Source organism: Hemiscyllium ocellatum, chromosome 20 (assembly GCF_020745735.1).
Source record: "Hemiscyllium ocellatum isolate sHemOce1 chromosome 20, sHemOce1.pat.X.cur, whole genome shotgun sequence".
NCBI classification, from domain to species: Eukaryota; Metazoa; Chordata; class Chondrichthyes; order Orectolobiformes; family Hemiscylliidae; genus Hemiscyllium; species Hemiscyllium ocellatum.
The window spans coordinates 28,056,347-28,071,314 of NC_083420.1; the positions used below are offsets into that span (position 1 = coordinate 28,056,347).

General features: G+C 39.6%; 1 protein-coding gene across 1 annotated transcript in view; it reads left to right on the forward strand.

The window, feature by feature from the left end:
* The window catches only part of LOC132825590 (ankyrin repeat and fibronectin type-III domain-containing protein 1-like), a 117,300-nt gene that overhangs the window by 13,687 nt on the left and 88,645 nt on the right, over positions 1-14,968 (forward strand). The window contains exons 4-6 of the mRNA XM_060840970.1: positions 1,893-2,006; positions 6,785-6,882; positions 11,635-11,725. Of these exons, the coding sequence (XP_060696953.1) occupies positions 1,893-2,006; positions 6,785-6,882; positions 11,635-11,725 (303 nt within the window). The remainder of the gene's footprint in view (positions 1-1,892; positions 2,007-6,784; positions 6,883-11,634; positions 11,726-14,968) is intronic.

Below are 14,968 nucleotides of genomic sequence, written 5' to 3' on the forward strand. Positions count from 1 at the left end.
TTCCAGTTTGCTCACACTCCTTGATGCGGCACTCGGTCAAATACGGCCTTGATGTCAAGGGCCGTCACTTTCACTTCTTCTTTGGAATTATGTCCTTTAGTCCATATTTGAACATGTTTGGAATGAAATCAGGAGCTGAGTGGCCATGGCAGATTCTTGCTCAGTAGGTGCTGCTCGATAACATTATCGATGACACCTATCACTTTACTGATCAAGAATAGACTGATGGGGCAGTAATTGCCCAAGTTGGATTTGTTCTGCTTTTTTGTGTACATAACATACTGAGGAATTTTTCTCATTGTTGGTAAATGCCGGTGTTGTAGCTGTACTGAAACAGCTTGGCTGGGGAAGTGATACGTTCTGGAGCACAAGTCTTCAGTACTATTGCCAGAATAGTGTCAGGACCCATAGCCTTAGCAGTATCCAGTCCCTCCAACCTTTCTTGATATCACGTGGCATCAATAAAATTAGCGAAAGAATTGTATCTATAATTGTGGGGGCCACTGGAAGAGGCTGAGATAAATCATCGACTTGGCACTTCTGACTGTGAATGCTTCAGCATTGCTGTTTTGGGCTCTTCCATAATGGAGGATGGGGATATTTATGGAGCCTTCTCCTCCTTTAATGAGTTGTTTAATTGCCCAATATCATTGATGACTGAGCTTAAATCTGATCCGTTGGTTGTGAGATAGTTTAACTCCGACTATTACTTGCTGCTAATCCTGTTTGGCATGCCAGTAATCCTATTTGATAGCTTCACCAGGTCAACATCTCATTTTTAGGCATGTCTGGTGCTGCTCCTGGCATGCCCTCCTGCACTCTTCATTGAACCAGGCTTGCTCCTCTTACTTGATGGTAGTGGTTGAGGGACGGGGACGGGGTGTGGTGATGGTATATGCTGGGTCATGATGTTGCACATTTGTGCTGGAATGCATTTCTGCTGTTGATGGCCCACAGCGTCTCATGGATGTCCAGTTTCAAGTTGAGACATCTGTTCAAAGTCTATCCCATTTAACCTGGTGATAGTGACACACCCAATGGAACAAAATGTGAACTCAGGACTTCATCTCCACAAGAACTGAACAGTGGTTATTCTTACTGATACTTATGAACATATGCAATTGCAGCCAGCAGATTGGAAAGGAGGAGGTCAAATTATTTTTCCCTTCTAAATGGTTCCCTCACCACCTGCCACAGACCCACAGTGTAGCAGCTATGTCCTTTAGGAGACCTACTACTGCTGGGCCATTCTTGGTGGTTGAACATGGAAATCTGCGACGTCAGGATAGGAGAGACAAATATGCAGCAAGTTGTAATTTTTAAGCAATTCACAAATACCTTTAGGACTACATTTAACAGTCTTCAGAGAAAATGCAGGGGCAGAATAGCCTAAATGACCTCTTACGGTGCTGTTTCATTCAATGATTCTAATCTTTGTGCCCAGAAAATAGGGAGTAATGGAGGGATTGGAAGCACATATGACCAATCTGCTAGAATCCACATGGCAGCATATATAGACAGAGATAGATACACCTGCATCTTGTAGAAGAACAGCATCTGAGTAGGCTTTACATTAGCAAGAAAATTGTGACTGAGTTATACTGTAATATGTTACCAAACATGCAGCTAGTTGGTGGCATAGACACTGACTTTTTCAGTGCAGGACTACCTCAAGGATGTTTAGCCATTGCTTTGCCCTTCCTTCTGTTGGTTATGTCATGTATGAGGTGTTATCATTGGGTTCAAACCAACTACATATTCTACAATATACCTTATCAATGTATTGGAGCCATCTATTGAATCCTTTCACAGCATCAGCCATTCTGCACCTTGTTTTGATACCTTATTATTAAGGTTTAATTGATAAACAATTGTTCTTGTCCCGGATACAGGAGCTCCAGAAGCACCAACCCACGTGCAGTTATCTGTAGCCAGTAGCACCTCATTGCAGGTGACATTCCATGAACCGCTCAGCGTCAACTCTGCAGTTGTCACAAAATATAAAGGTAAGGATCTGTGTGGTTAAATTGTTGAAGTCTTATGATTGGTTATCCTGACCCAGTAATGACTGGGCTGAGATTATATTTAGAGTTCTGCATAACCTACTCTTTTGGCATCTGTCAGTGAAACTTTCTGACAACAGATTAACAGATCAAAACCTTCTTACAAAACGATGATAAGAGGTAGTAGCTATTCACCCAATTACAAAAGTCTTGATTGATTAGGTATTCAAGCGAAAGCACATTGTCCAACACTTGCTAACATAATAAAGTCGGTGTCAATTTTCTTGTCTAATCTACAATGATGAATAGCAGTCTGAGGAACAGTCTAATATACCAGCAAACAATCACAAATATCCAACTTTATTTTTCTTCAGGTTTTGTAAAAGGTACAGGTTAAATATAAAAGAAAACATTTATATAGTACCTTTCAAGTCTTCATGATGTCTCAAAGTGTAGTCTAGCCAATAAATAGCTTTTGAAATGTACCTTACTGTAAGTGATATTCCCATGAACTTCTGTGCCAACTCTGCAGTTGTCACAAAATATAAAGATCTATGCCTGCTGTGTCATCAGAAAGACCATAGTTGATCTGATCACTTCACATGCCCACTTATGATAACCTTTCACTCTCTTGTTTGTCAAGAACCTATCTACCCAGACTTAAAGTGTTCAAACATTCTTTTAAAAGGAAGAGAGTTCCAACATCTATGAGACCATGACCCTCCATGAGAGAAAAAAACTTCTTCTTTGTCTTAAAATTGTGACCCTTCATTTTTAAACAGTGACCCCCTAGTTATAGATTCTTCCACAATTTTCCCAAATATCCTTTTAACTTAGAGTCAGAGATATCCAGCACGGAAACAGACCCTTTGGTCTAACTCATCCAAGTCAATTAAATATCCTAAACTGATCTAGTCTCATTTGCCAGTATTTGACCTATGTCCCTTTAAACCCTACCTATTCATGTACCCATCCAGATGCATTTTAAAAATGTTCTAATTATACCCACCACCACTCTCTCTGGCAGTTAGTTCCATACACACACCACCCTCTGCATGAAAGAGTTGCCCCTCAGGTCCCTTTTAAATCTTTTTCCTCTCACCTTAAACCTATGCCCTCTAGTTTTGGACTCACCTCTGGGGAAAAAAAATCTCAGCTATTCACCTCATCCATATCCCTCATGATTTTATAAACCTCTAAAAATAAGGTCACCCCTAAGCCTCCAATGCTACAGGCCAAAAAGCCTCAACCTCTTCAGCCTCTCCTTTAACTCAAATCCTCTAACTCTAGCAATATTCTTGTAAATCTTTTCTGTACCCTTTCAAGTTTAACAGCATCTTTCCTATAGTAGGGAGACCAGAACTGAACGCAGTATTCCAAAAGTGGCCTAATTAATATTCTGTACAGCCACAACATGACTTCCCAATTCCTATTCTCAATGCACTGACCAAATCAAGGCAAGCATGTCAAATGCCTTTTCACTACCTGCAACTCTACTTTCAAGGAACTATGCACCTGCACCCCTGGGGTCCCTTTGTTTGACAACACTCACCAAGGCCCTACCAGTAAGTGTACAAGTCCTACCCTGATTTGCCTTATCAAAATGCATCACCTAACATTTATCTCAAATTAACCATATGTTACTCCTCGGTCCATTGGCCCATCTGACCAAGGTCCTATTGTATGCCGAGATAAGTTTTGTCACTATCCACTACACCAACAATTTTGGTGTCATCTGCAAACTCACGAACCATATCTCCTTTATTTACATCCAAATCATTTATATAAATGAAGAAAAGCGGTGGAGCCAGCACCGATGCTTGCAGCACACCACTGGTCACAGGCCAAAAGCAACCTTGCACCACCACTTTGTCTCCTACCTTCAGGCCGAATTTTGTAACCAATTGGGTAGCTCACCCTGGATTCTATGTGATCTAACCTTTCTAATCAGTCTACCATGAAGAACCTTGTTGAATATCTTGAAGTCCATTTGGACAACTTCCACTGCTCTACCTTCAATCGTCTTTGTCACTTCTTCATGTCCCATGTCAAGAATCCTCATGATTTTATTTGCTTCAATCTCACCTATTGCTCTTCTAAGCTCCACTGGATACAAACCCTAACATGTTCAACTTTTCCTCATTTGATAACCTCCCCATCTCAGATATTAATCATTACTAATGTATTACATTTTCTGAACTGCTTCCAATGCATATAAATCCTTAAATAAAAGGTGATCAATACTGTATGCAATACTCCAGATGTGTCTCATCCATACTTTATATAACTGAAGCATAACTTCCCTTTTGTATTTAATTTTCCTCGCAATAAATGCTAGCATTCTATTAGCTTTCCTAATTACTGGTTGTTACCTGCTTCCAAACTTTGTGAGAATGTAGTGGTCCCTTGAATTTCAAGCATCTGAAATCTCTCACCAATTAGGTAATATCCTTTTTTATTCTTCCAGCCAAAATGGACAATTTCATACTTTTCATATTATACTTCATTTGTCAGATTTTATCCACTCACATATCCCTTAAGACTCCATATGAGAACACTGAATGTTTTATAATATTACAGGCAATTCCTCTAAAGAATTTCTTATTAATGTGAAGAGAAGGGCTCCCAGAGCCTAATAACTGTAACCATTCATCAGAGCCTTGTCAAGTTAAGATCTTTAGGGGCATCGGTTTTATTCATGTTGAAATGAGTCAGTTGGGTAGACTGGTGTGCAAGAGAATTTTACTGAGCAAGAGTCAAAACCAGAATCTTGATAATACATTACATTTTTGCAATTAAGCTCTCCAACCTTAAAAAGGTGAGTCAGTATGTCTAACTGAAGAGTCAGGAAGCTTGCCTCCATGTATTTGCATCTCATTAAAAGGCAACTCAGAATCAAATGCCTCATCCCAATTAAGTACCATCTAATTAAGGAATACTTGTCTTCACAAACCTGGCTGCATATCAGAATTGTTCACCTAGCAAGCTTGACTCCTTTCAAGATTTCAGAGTAAGCTGCTTTGTCCTTCTAGCAATACAGTTTTAAGTTAAGGTCAATGATTGAGTTGCAGATTAAATTGTCCAGAAAGAACAAAGGGAACACAAGGGAGAAGGCTGGGCTGGGGTAGGTGGAGTCAGCAAATGAGAGGTATATGTCTCTTAAAGGAAAGGATAGAGTGAAGGCAGCACAGGGGGAGGAGAGTCAGTGGGGAAGGTACACTGGGGTCAAGACTAAAGTGGTGCTGGAAAAGCACAGCAGGTGAGGCAGCATCCAATGAGCAGGAAAAATTGACGTTTTGAGCAAAAGCCCTTACCAGGAATGCTTTTGCTCAAAATGTCAATTTTCCCGCTCCTTCAATGCTGCCTGACCTGTTGTACTTTTCCAGCACCACTCTAATCTTGACTCTAATCTCCAGTCCTCACTTTCGCCTAGGGGAAAGGTGAACTGTCCATCTAAATATGGAAAGTTGGATATAGCAGCATGTTTCTGTCCAGGGTCATTTTTGGCTACTGGCTAGGCTGGGTATGGCACAGAGAACCAGATATCAGTGGTGCCAATGGTGTTATAAAAAGTTTATTTCTGTAGCTGTGAATGATGGTGCTGCATGGCATGGGGTAAAGCCCAGTTAGAAGGCAAAGGTGAACATGATAGGGTGGGAGTTCCAGGTTCTTGAGAGGAGATTGTATTGTCTTTTAGGTGGGCCAAAAAAAAACATGACAGTACAGATGCAGATGATCAATCTGACAAATGTCTACACTGGCACATGATTTGGAGATGCCGGTGTTGGACTGGGGTGTACAAAGTTAAAAATCACAACACCAGGTTATAGTCCAACAGGTTTAATTGGAAGCACACTAGCTTTCGGAGCGACACTCCTTCATCAGGTGATGAAGGACAATCACCTGATGAAGGAGCATCGCTTCGAAAGCTAGTGTGCTTCCAATTAAATCTGTTGGACTATAATCTGGTGTTGTGTGATTTTTAACTTTTTACACTGGCACAGTTAGACTGAGTGAGGCACCTATAAGTGTCAGTTGGTAGTGAGTAGATGATGCCATTACCCTTGCGGAGCATAGGAGATAGATAATCCTTTTCGTGTACTGGATCTTGCTTATCTTGTGGAGCACATAAGAACTGGCCTGTGCCTCTACTTCAGTCCAGGCTGCCTTGATGAGACAAGTTGGTCTCCTGTTGCCATCCCTGCGGAAGAGGACCTTGACTTTTCTGGATGCCCTGGAGTAAAAGCTCCAGCTAGTCAGTGCTAAACCCAGTGTCCAGTGTTTTTCCCCTTTTGTTTAGGCATTTTGAGGGAAATGTTGGGAACCAACACAAGCTGAATGATGTTACATGTATTCAGTGAATGAAGTGCTGCCTGGGTGCCCTTTAAAAATGTCTCCAGGACATTTGACTGTGGAAGCTACTAATTGGGGTGAGAACTGACTCCCTGTTCCATCAGATTTGTCGTTATATTTATGCAAAAAAAAACCCCACCTCATGCATATATAATGAACTTAAAACTACCTTAGCTTATGAGAAAAACTAACATGCCCTCTATCAGAGGTGACTGGTTCTGTCAGTTCTACATTGGATTTAGGATCCATATGGGAAGATTCTGCTCTTCGTGAGAATTTCCCATCAAATTATGAGGAAGATCTTCAAGATATGATTTTTTGAACTTCCCCTGTTTCTTCTCCTAGAAAGAAAATACCTTTGCCCATACTTTGCACTTTTACATTTGTAATTCTGCTTTTCAGCATTTATTGTTTCTGTTTCCTTGCAGTTGAATGGAGCACTTCACATATCTTCAGTTCAATAACAGGAGAAGCCTTATTGGATGACATGAAAACTCTACTCTATACAATGACAGGCCTTATCACAGTAAGTAGGAAACATATTACTCATGTACTACCATACAGTGAATTAAAGTCAACATATAAATGATCAAAATTAATACCAGCTTCATGGGTAATTAATGATCCCACATAATGTCACTATTTGTTTTGGGTATAATTCAAATGTTAAATTAATGAAGTCACTGGTTGCATCATTCAGTTAAGATAAATTTTGTTGCTTTGCAACTTTAATATCAATCAAACATCAAGATGTCACATAGATACAGTACAACACGAAGCTCTGAGAGCACACAATCTGAGTTTAGACAAATATATCCTCTGATGGGTGTTATCAAGCACAAAACTTTGGTCATAATGATTTTTTTTATTGAACTGGTTGTAAGATGTCTGCCTGCAGTGTGTGCCTAATGGTAAATATCAAATGACTACAGACCAGGAAGAACTTTTGTACACAATTGCATTTCAATCCAATTAGACCCCTTACCAAAACAAAACTTGCACACCTCACCGTTTGCATTTTGAGTTACACAACTGGGCCTGACATATACACTAACATTCTCATGTACTAGTGGTTTGTTATTCTCATCAGTCTCTGCATTGCATACACCCTATTAAGAGCCCAGCATGATTTAAAGGTTATATCTATTTATTGTTGGCTGTTCATCTGGGTAATGTTCCTTCACCAGGGAATTTCACTCCTGTGCTGTGCTGCACTACTTGTTGTTCCATTTCCATTGTTAGATTGCTGTGGACCTCTGGGACTGATAGTTGATCTGAGGAATGTGAAGGTGATGAGTTCATATCTTCCTGATCAGCTGCCTGCAGTTCAATGTACAGACATCTGAACATGGAACAAGAGTAGGCCACTTGGAACTTTACGCCTGCTCTGCCATTCAATAACATCACAGCAGATCTGATTTTAACTTCAACTTTATATTCCTGCATCTTTCATCCCCTTGGTAATCCAGAAACGATTGCCTCTTGATGAAGGAACGTCCACAGACGGTCATCTCTCAGAGAAAATGGTTTTCCTCATCTGTCTTAAATGGATAACCCTTTATGTTTAAACCATGACCCCTAATTTTAGAATCTTCCTCAAGTAGCAACATCCTTTTCACATCCACCCTGTCAAGTCACACAGATCTTATGTGTTTCAATAAGTCAATCCTGACTTTTCTAAATTGCAAAGGATACAGGCCTAAACGGTGTAATCTTCCCTCCTAAGGCAATTTATTCCTTCCAGGTATTCTTCAAATAAACCTTCTCTGAACTACTTCCATCTCATAACTTGCTTCCACAAGTGTGGTGACCAGTACTTTATACAGTACTCCAGATCTGGTATCACCAATTTCCAGTGTAGTTGAAGCATAGTTTCACTACTCTTGCTTTCGGTTCTCCTCACAATAAACCATAATATTCCATTAGCTTTCCTGATTACTTGCTGTACCTGCATGCTAATTATCTGTGATTAATGCACTTGGACACCTAGATTTCTCTGCATCTCAGAGTGCTACAATCTCTCATCATTTCAGATAATATGCATCATTTTTAAAATTCATTCTTGCAAAATGGGCAATTTCACACTTTTCCACAATATACTCCATTTGTCAGATCTTGGCACACTCACTTAATCTATCTAGGAATAGTTTTGTAATGACATGCAGCAAGGTGGGGTTTTGAAACCAGGCCTCCTGACCCAGTTAACCTAATCTATCGATATCTCTTTGGAGGCACTTTATTTCTTCACAATTCACTTTCCTTCCTCTCTTTGTATCTTCAGAAAATTTAGCTATCATACCTTCTGTCCATTCATCTAGATTATTTATATAAATTGTGAACAATTAAGGCCAAGTATCGACCCCTCTGGCATAACCTGGTGACATCCCACCAGCCTGAAAAAGACCTATTTGTTCCTACACTCTGCTTCCTCTTAACCAACCAATGTTATCTCCAATACTATGAGCTTTAATTTTCTAGAATAATCTTTGGTGAGGCACTTGTCAAATGCTTCCTGGAAATCTTACATCCACTGATTTCCCCTTGTCCACAGTGCTTCTTATATCTTCAAAGAACTCTAATAAATTAGGTTAACATGTTTTCCTTTTGACAAAACCATGGTTCTGCCTGATTATCTTGAACTTAAATAAGTTCCCCAACTTTAATAATAGCTTCTAACATTTTCCCTATGATGGTTATTAAGCTAACCGATCTGTAGTTTCCAGCTTTCTGTCTCCCTATTTAAATAAAGGAGTTATTTTCTTATCTAAAAAAGGAGCCTTCCCTGAATCTCAAGAGTTTTGGAAAATTAAAACCAACACAGCTTGAGGAAGAGCTTCTTCAGTTATGCATACGTGATGGCATATCTGTTATATCACTTCCACCGTGCATCATGGAAGTGGCAACTGTTTTATGTGGCTCCCAAGTTGACAGTTGGGCTTTGGTTGAGTGTTGATGGTTTATGCTCTCACTGGCTGTTCAATACTCAACTCTGGCAATAGTTTAACATTCAGTGTAAAATTTGGCTTTCTGCTATTTCACCTTGATTTTGTCACTCACACCGGTTTATACTTCTGGCTTCAGTTGCTTGTTTGCTGTTGAAACAGCAGTTTGTGCTGCGTGACGTTGTTCTTTGTACTGAACTACTTACCATTCCTTCAGTAGGTATGTTTCTCCAAATGAGGATTGCCTTTTACGCTTCTGTGTAGGATTTGCTCGATTTCTTTAGGATTCCTTTTGCAATTTTCACTTTTCATTTGACTGGGGATAGCATAGAGATTGTGTGTGGTGTTGAATTTCCCAATTGTTTAGTGAAGCTAATAAATTCTTCACTTATGAACTGAGGACCATTATCACAAAATGCAATATTGGGATTCTCATAATAACTGAAATATGTTTTCAGGTATTCAACAAACAGCAATAGTCACCACAGTCAGCTCATCGACTTTCCATTTAGTCAGAATGCTAGTCTATGGTGACATGATAATTACATTTGTGTGTGAAGAGCCCCAGTCCCATCCATTGTCTGTCTGGGATATCAAGTGTCATCAGCAGTTTTCCAGCTTGCTTAGCTTTGCACTATTTTGGCTGGTGTGAGCTTTGATCCATTTTAAGGTTAATTTTTCATTCCTTTGAAAAATAAAAGGTTTTAGTTTTCAATGTACTACACCGATAATGGAATAGAATGGCACCTGATCAATTTTGACATGAGTCATTACCTTGGTGATTCTTCTAACCTCTCCTCAGTTTTCATTTACTAGAGATTTCCTTATATTTGCAGAAGGCTAGTTACTGATATGACAACAGTGGCTTAACCATGTCCTATACAGCTGCAACATGACCTCCCAACTCCTGTACTCAATACTCTGAACAATAAAGGAAGGCATACTAAACGCCTTCTTCACTATCCTAGCTACCTGCAACTCTACTCTCAAAAGAACTATGAACCTGCATTCCAAGGTCTCTTTGTTCAGCACTACTCCCCAGGACCTTACCATTAAGTGTGTAAGTCTTGCTCTGATTTGCTTTTCCAAAATGGAGCACCTCACATTTATTCCAAACTCTTTTGATATTTTTCCTCACTATCTGCAAGTCCAACCTGCAAACTTAATCAGACTACCTACAGTTTCATCCAAATTTTATATATAGGAGGTTCTAGCACTGGTCCTTGCACAACACCATTGGTGACAAATCTCCAGTCAGAAAAACACTCCTCCACAACTACCCTTTGCCTTCTATGGCCTAGCCCTTTACCAACTCACTGTGAATCCCATGTGACTTAATCTTCTGGACCAGCCTGCCATGAAAGTCCTTGTCACATGCTTTAGTAAAGTCCATGGAGATACCACCTATTGCTGTACCCTCAGTTGTCTTCATCGCTTCCTTAAAAAACCTCAATCAAATTTGTGAGACAAGAGCTCCTAGCACAAAGCGATTCATAATAAGTCTATTCTTTTCAAAATATGAATAAATCCTGTCCCTAAGAATCCTCTAATAATTTCCCTACAATTGATGTACAACTCACTGGCCTATAATTTCTAGATTATCCCTGTTGCCCTATTCAATGTTGGCTCTTCTCTAGGCTTCTGGGACCTCACCTATGGCTAGAGAGGATATATATAGATTTTTATCAAGGTCTCAACATTTCCACATTTGCCTCCATCAGTATCCTGGAATAGATCCCATCAATTTTCAGGATAACCAAATCTCTTCCTCCTTGATATCAACATGCCTTGAAATGTACCCTTTCCTAATGCTACTATGTCATCCTTCTTGATAAATACTGATGCAAAACTGTATAGAATGTGTTGTTAGGTAGTGAGATTTCTTGCCAACCCTGATATGGATGTACACGCTCACTGATTGCGATGTAATAGAATGTAATAACATTATGAAAAATTGATATAGAGGTAAAATAGGATAACATCATCATGGACCCGTAATCAATAATACCTTGTTTGAACTTAGAGTATATGCTAATTTTATTATGAAATGTATTGCTTTGTTAGTGGCCAAAAGAACTGGGTATGTACATTTGATAGGACAGTTTGAGGGCTTATTCAGCTGAACTCTTTCAGTATCCAACTCCAAACATGATGGTAACACCAGATATCTGAAATGGAAAATGTTACATTCCCAGCACTGATATTCCTCATGTTAATAAGCTCACAACTCAAAGTTATTTTAAAATATTGGATTAGTTAATATTGTGGTCTGTGCAATATTGTTGCATTGGTTAAAAATAAATTTACAAAATCCTATCTTCTTGGTTTCCTCATAGGGGATTTCCTACTATGTCCGGGTGTCTGCCTATAATATGAAAGGTTGGGGGCCCCCACAGATATCCACCCCTGCATGTGCAACACCTTCTAGTAAGTACCACTTTGAAAATTATGCAGCTATTTTCATCTGTTGATAAGATAAATACAAAGAGATAAATTGCAGGTGTGAAAATAGATCCCAAAGTGGAGTGGCAGAATGAAAGTCCACAGTTGCAATGTTCACTTTCCTAGCAGCTGAGAAACAAAAATCCAAAAAATGCCAGAGAACACTGAGGCAATCATTAATTTAGAATCTTGCTCCTTGTATATTGCATTTTGTCAGACTCAAATTCACCATTTTCATCTCCTGACAGTGCAGGCACACTCCATCCTAGCATAGACACTATTCATCTAATGAATCTTCAACTTCCATGTAAACTCTATCTTATCACAAACTCTACACACAAGTGTAATCTTCTACAGCTTGCCAGGTAGCTAGTCAGTGAAGGACAGAACTGGAGGATTAGTTTGAAAGCACTTATAAAAAGTTTTCACTTACAGATACACATAGTTCAATCCAATAAATACAGCATACTATATATTCTATTGAGCAAACCAGAAACAAACAACCAAATTAACTAATTAGTCCCTCAAAAGGATAAATATTTTCATATTTTTGTTTGAGTATATCAATTAACTAAATAATTCAAGATTCACTCCTTAAACAGGTAGAGTTAAAAAAAAGACTTTAAAAGAAACATTCCCAATTAAAATAGCAATTTCATGAGTCTGGGGCTGATAATCCACTTCAGCTCTGGCCGTACTCACCAGGCAAGAAAGGCTTGATTCGTAACAACGAACAGGAAAATATTAGGAAAACACAATCTCTGACCACCACTAGAGGAGATAGATGGGCTGGTCCACAATTTGGATCTTGGCACACTCTCATACTTGGCAATTAATCCTAAAGTGTAATTCACACTCCTAAACCAATGAGCTGGCACAACTTACATAATTGAATACAGGTGCGTCCTTGTCACCTGAATGCAGTTAAACACCCAATTAATTTACAATTATCATACACATCTCTTCTGTGTTCCCTTACTTCATCAACTCAATTCCATCCTTCTAATCTGCTTCACCTTTACTTTCTGTTCTTCTTTCACTCTTTATCTCTGATTAAGATGTTCTCCTATTTTTTTCTCCTTTTTGTTTTACTTTCTTCTTCTCCTATCCCTTTCCCTTTGGTGTTCCCTGTTCAATCTTTTCCCTTCCTGTGCACCCATTTCTACCTTTTCATGCCTGAACTTGCCTTTCTACCTTCATTCTCCTCTGTTCCTCCTCATTGCACTCTTAGTTACTTTGTTCTTTCTGTTCTCCCTTCTTCTATTCTTTTTCCTTTTCTTCATAACTGAGAATTAAATTTTATGTAAACTGTACAAATGTTGTGCTCTTGCAGTTTATAGTCTGCAAGGTAACGATTCATTTTTCTGTCAGATGGTTCGTGTGTTGGTAGTATATTATGGCAGCGCAGTGTTCTGTGATTAGCGCTGCTGCCTCACAGCACCAGGGACCCAGGTTCGATTTCAGCCTTTAGAAACTGTCTGTGTGGAATATGCACATTCTCTGTGTGTCTGTGCTTGTTTCCTCCAGGTGCTCTGGTTTCCTCCCACAGTCCAAAGATGTGCAGGTTAGGTAAATTGGCCATACTAAATTGCCCATAGTGTTCAGGATGTATAGGTGAGGTGCATTAGTTAGGGGTAAATGTGAAGTAATAGGATTGGGGAATGGGTTTGGCTGGGTTACTCTTCAGATGCTGTCATGTCCTTTTTGGGCCAAATGGCCTGTTTCCACATTGTAGGGATTCTATGATTTGTCCCTGTTGTATTTTCTGTATATTGATGGTGCACCTGTTTGTAATGATTGTAACAAGGTCAGCCAGGTTGACCTCCTGGAATAGAAATTCTCTGACTTGGGCTGTTAATCAGGTCCAGTCGGGAGCCCTGACTGATAGAAAAGAACAGAATTGTCAGACGTCCTAATCACTTTACAACCTGGCTCTGAGGGAGCTGGATCAGTGTTACGGACTCTCCGTGTGTAAGTGAAGAGTGATCTGGTGACAAGATGCCAACCTCTGTGGAGTTATTTCACTGGCAACAAGAGTAAAGCATATTCCTGAAGAAATTGGCTCGCAATAGTTTTCTTTGAGGTGGGATAAACATTTCTGGCATCAGGCCATTATTTGGGAAGCTTGACTTGTTCGATCCTGCCATCAAAGACTAGGGCCAGTTTGTGAAAAGAATGCATCATATTTTCTGAGCAAATGACATTGGAGCAGATGAAAAGCAACGAGTAATTTTCCTGACAGCTTGTGGACCCATAGTTTTATTAGGAATCTAACCTACCCTGAGGTACTAGATACTAAAACCTTTTCAGGAATATTATGACCCCAAGCCTCCTTAATTCTAAGATGCTATCAGTTTCACGCGGTAATTCGAGAAGCAGGGGAAGCCGTATCAAGACTTTTGATTAGATTAAAAAGACTGGCAGACCTTGATTTAACCCTCAATGAGATGCTGAGAGACCATTTGGTATGTGGGATTAATGATGAAGTCATGCAAAAGTGCCTACTAGTTGAAACCCAACTTCAAACAGGCACTACAACAAGCTTAATCATTGGAAAATGTGACAAGTTGAGCATCAGAGTTACAGGGCATTCTGATGGAAGTGGACACTCATACCAGTTTGGCTGAGCTTGGGAAACACCACTTGAGAGGGACTCTAGGTCAGCCCACAGCAAAACCACAAAACAAAGGCAAGCCTCTGCTAAATGGCTAAAATTTTCTTAAAGATCCAGGCTGCAAGCTATTGTAGTTGCTGCTGGTATATGAACTCAAGACTTCAAACAAGCTTGACTAACTCTAAATTGAGTAAGAGAGCTCATAGGCCGGAATCCAGGAGAGTACACACCCGGAAAGTCCACCTACATCTGGTTTGGAAAAGTTAAGTTGCTTAATAACATTCAAATCAGAACCAATCGAAATAAATAGTTGGTCAAATGGCCACGCAGGTCTCATGGAGGTCACTACTCGGTCTGCTATTTCAGTGATTGCAGAACCAGTCCTTAATAAAATTCTCTCTGGATTCCAACCCTTGAGTTGTGTAAGACCTCCGCTAGACTGAAAACTATACAGATTCTTTGCAGATTAAGGGTATAACTTTGGTTCCAGTCTTTTTAAGAAGCACCTGGTTCAGTTACCACTTATTATAGTAAAAGGTTCGGGCCCAAATTTAATGAGCAAAATTGGTTGAGAAACATTCACAGAGATTGGCTCAATTGCTTTCTATTGGAAA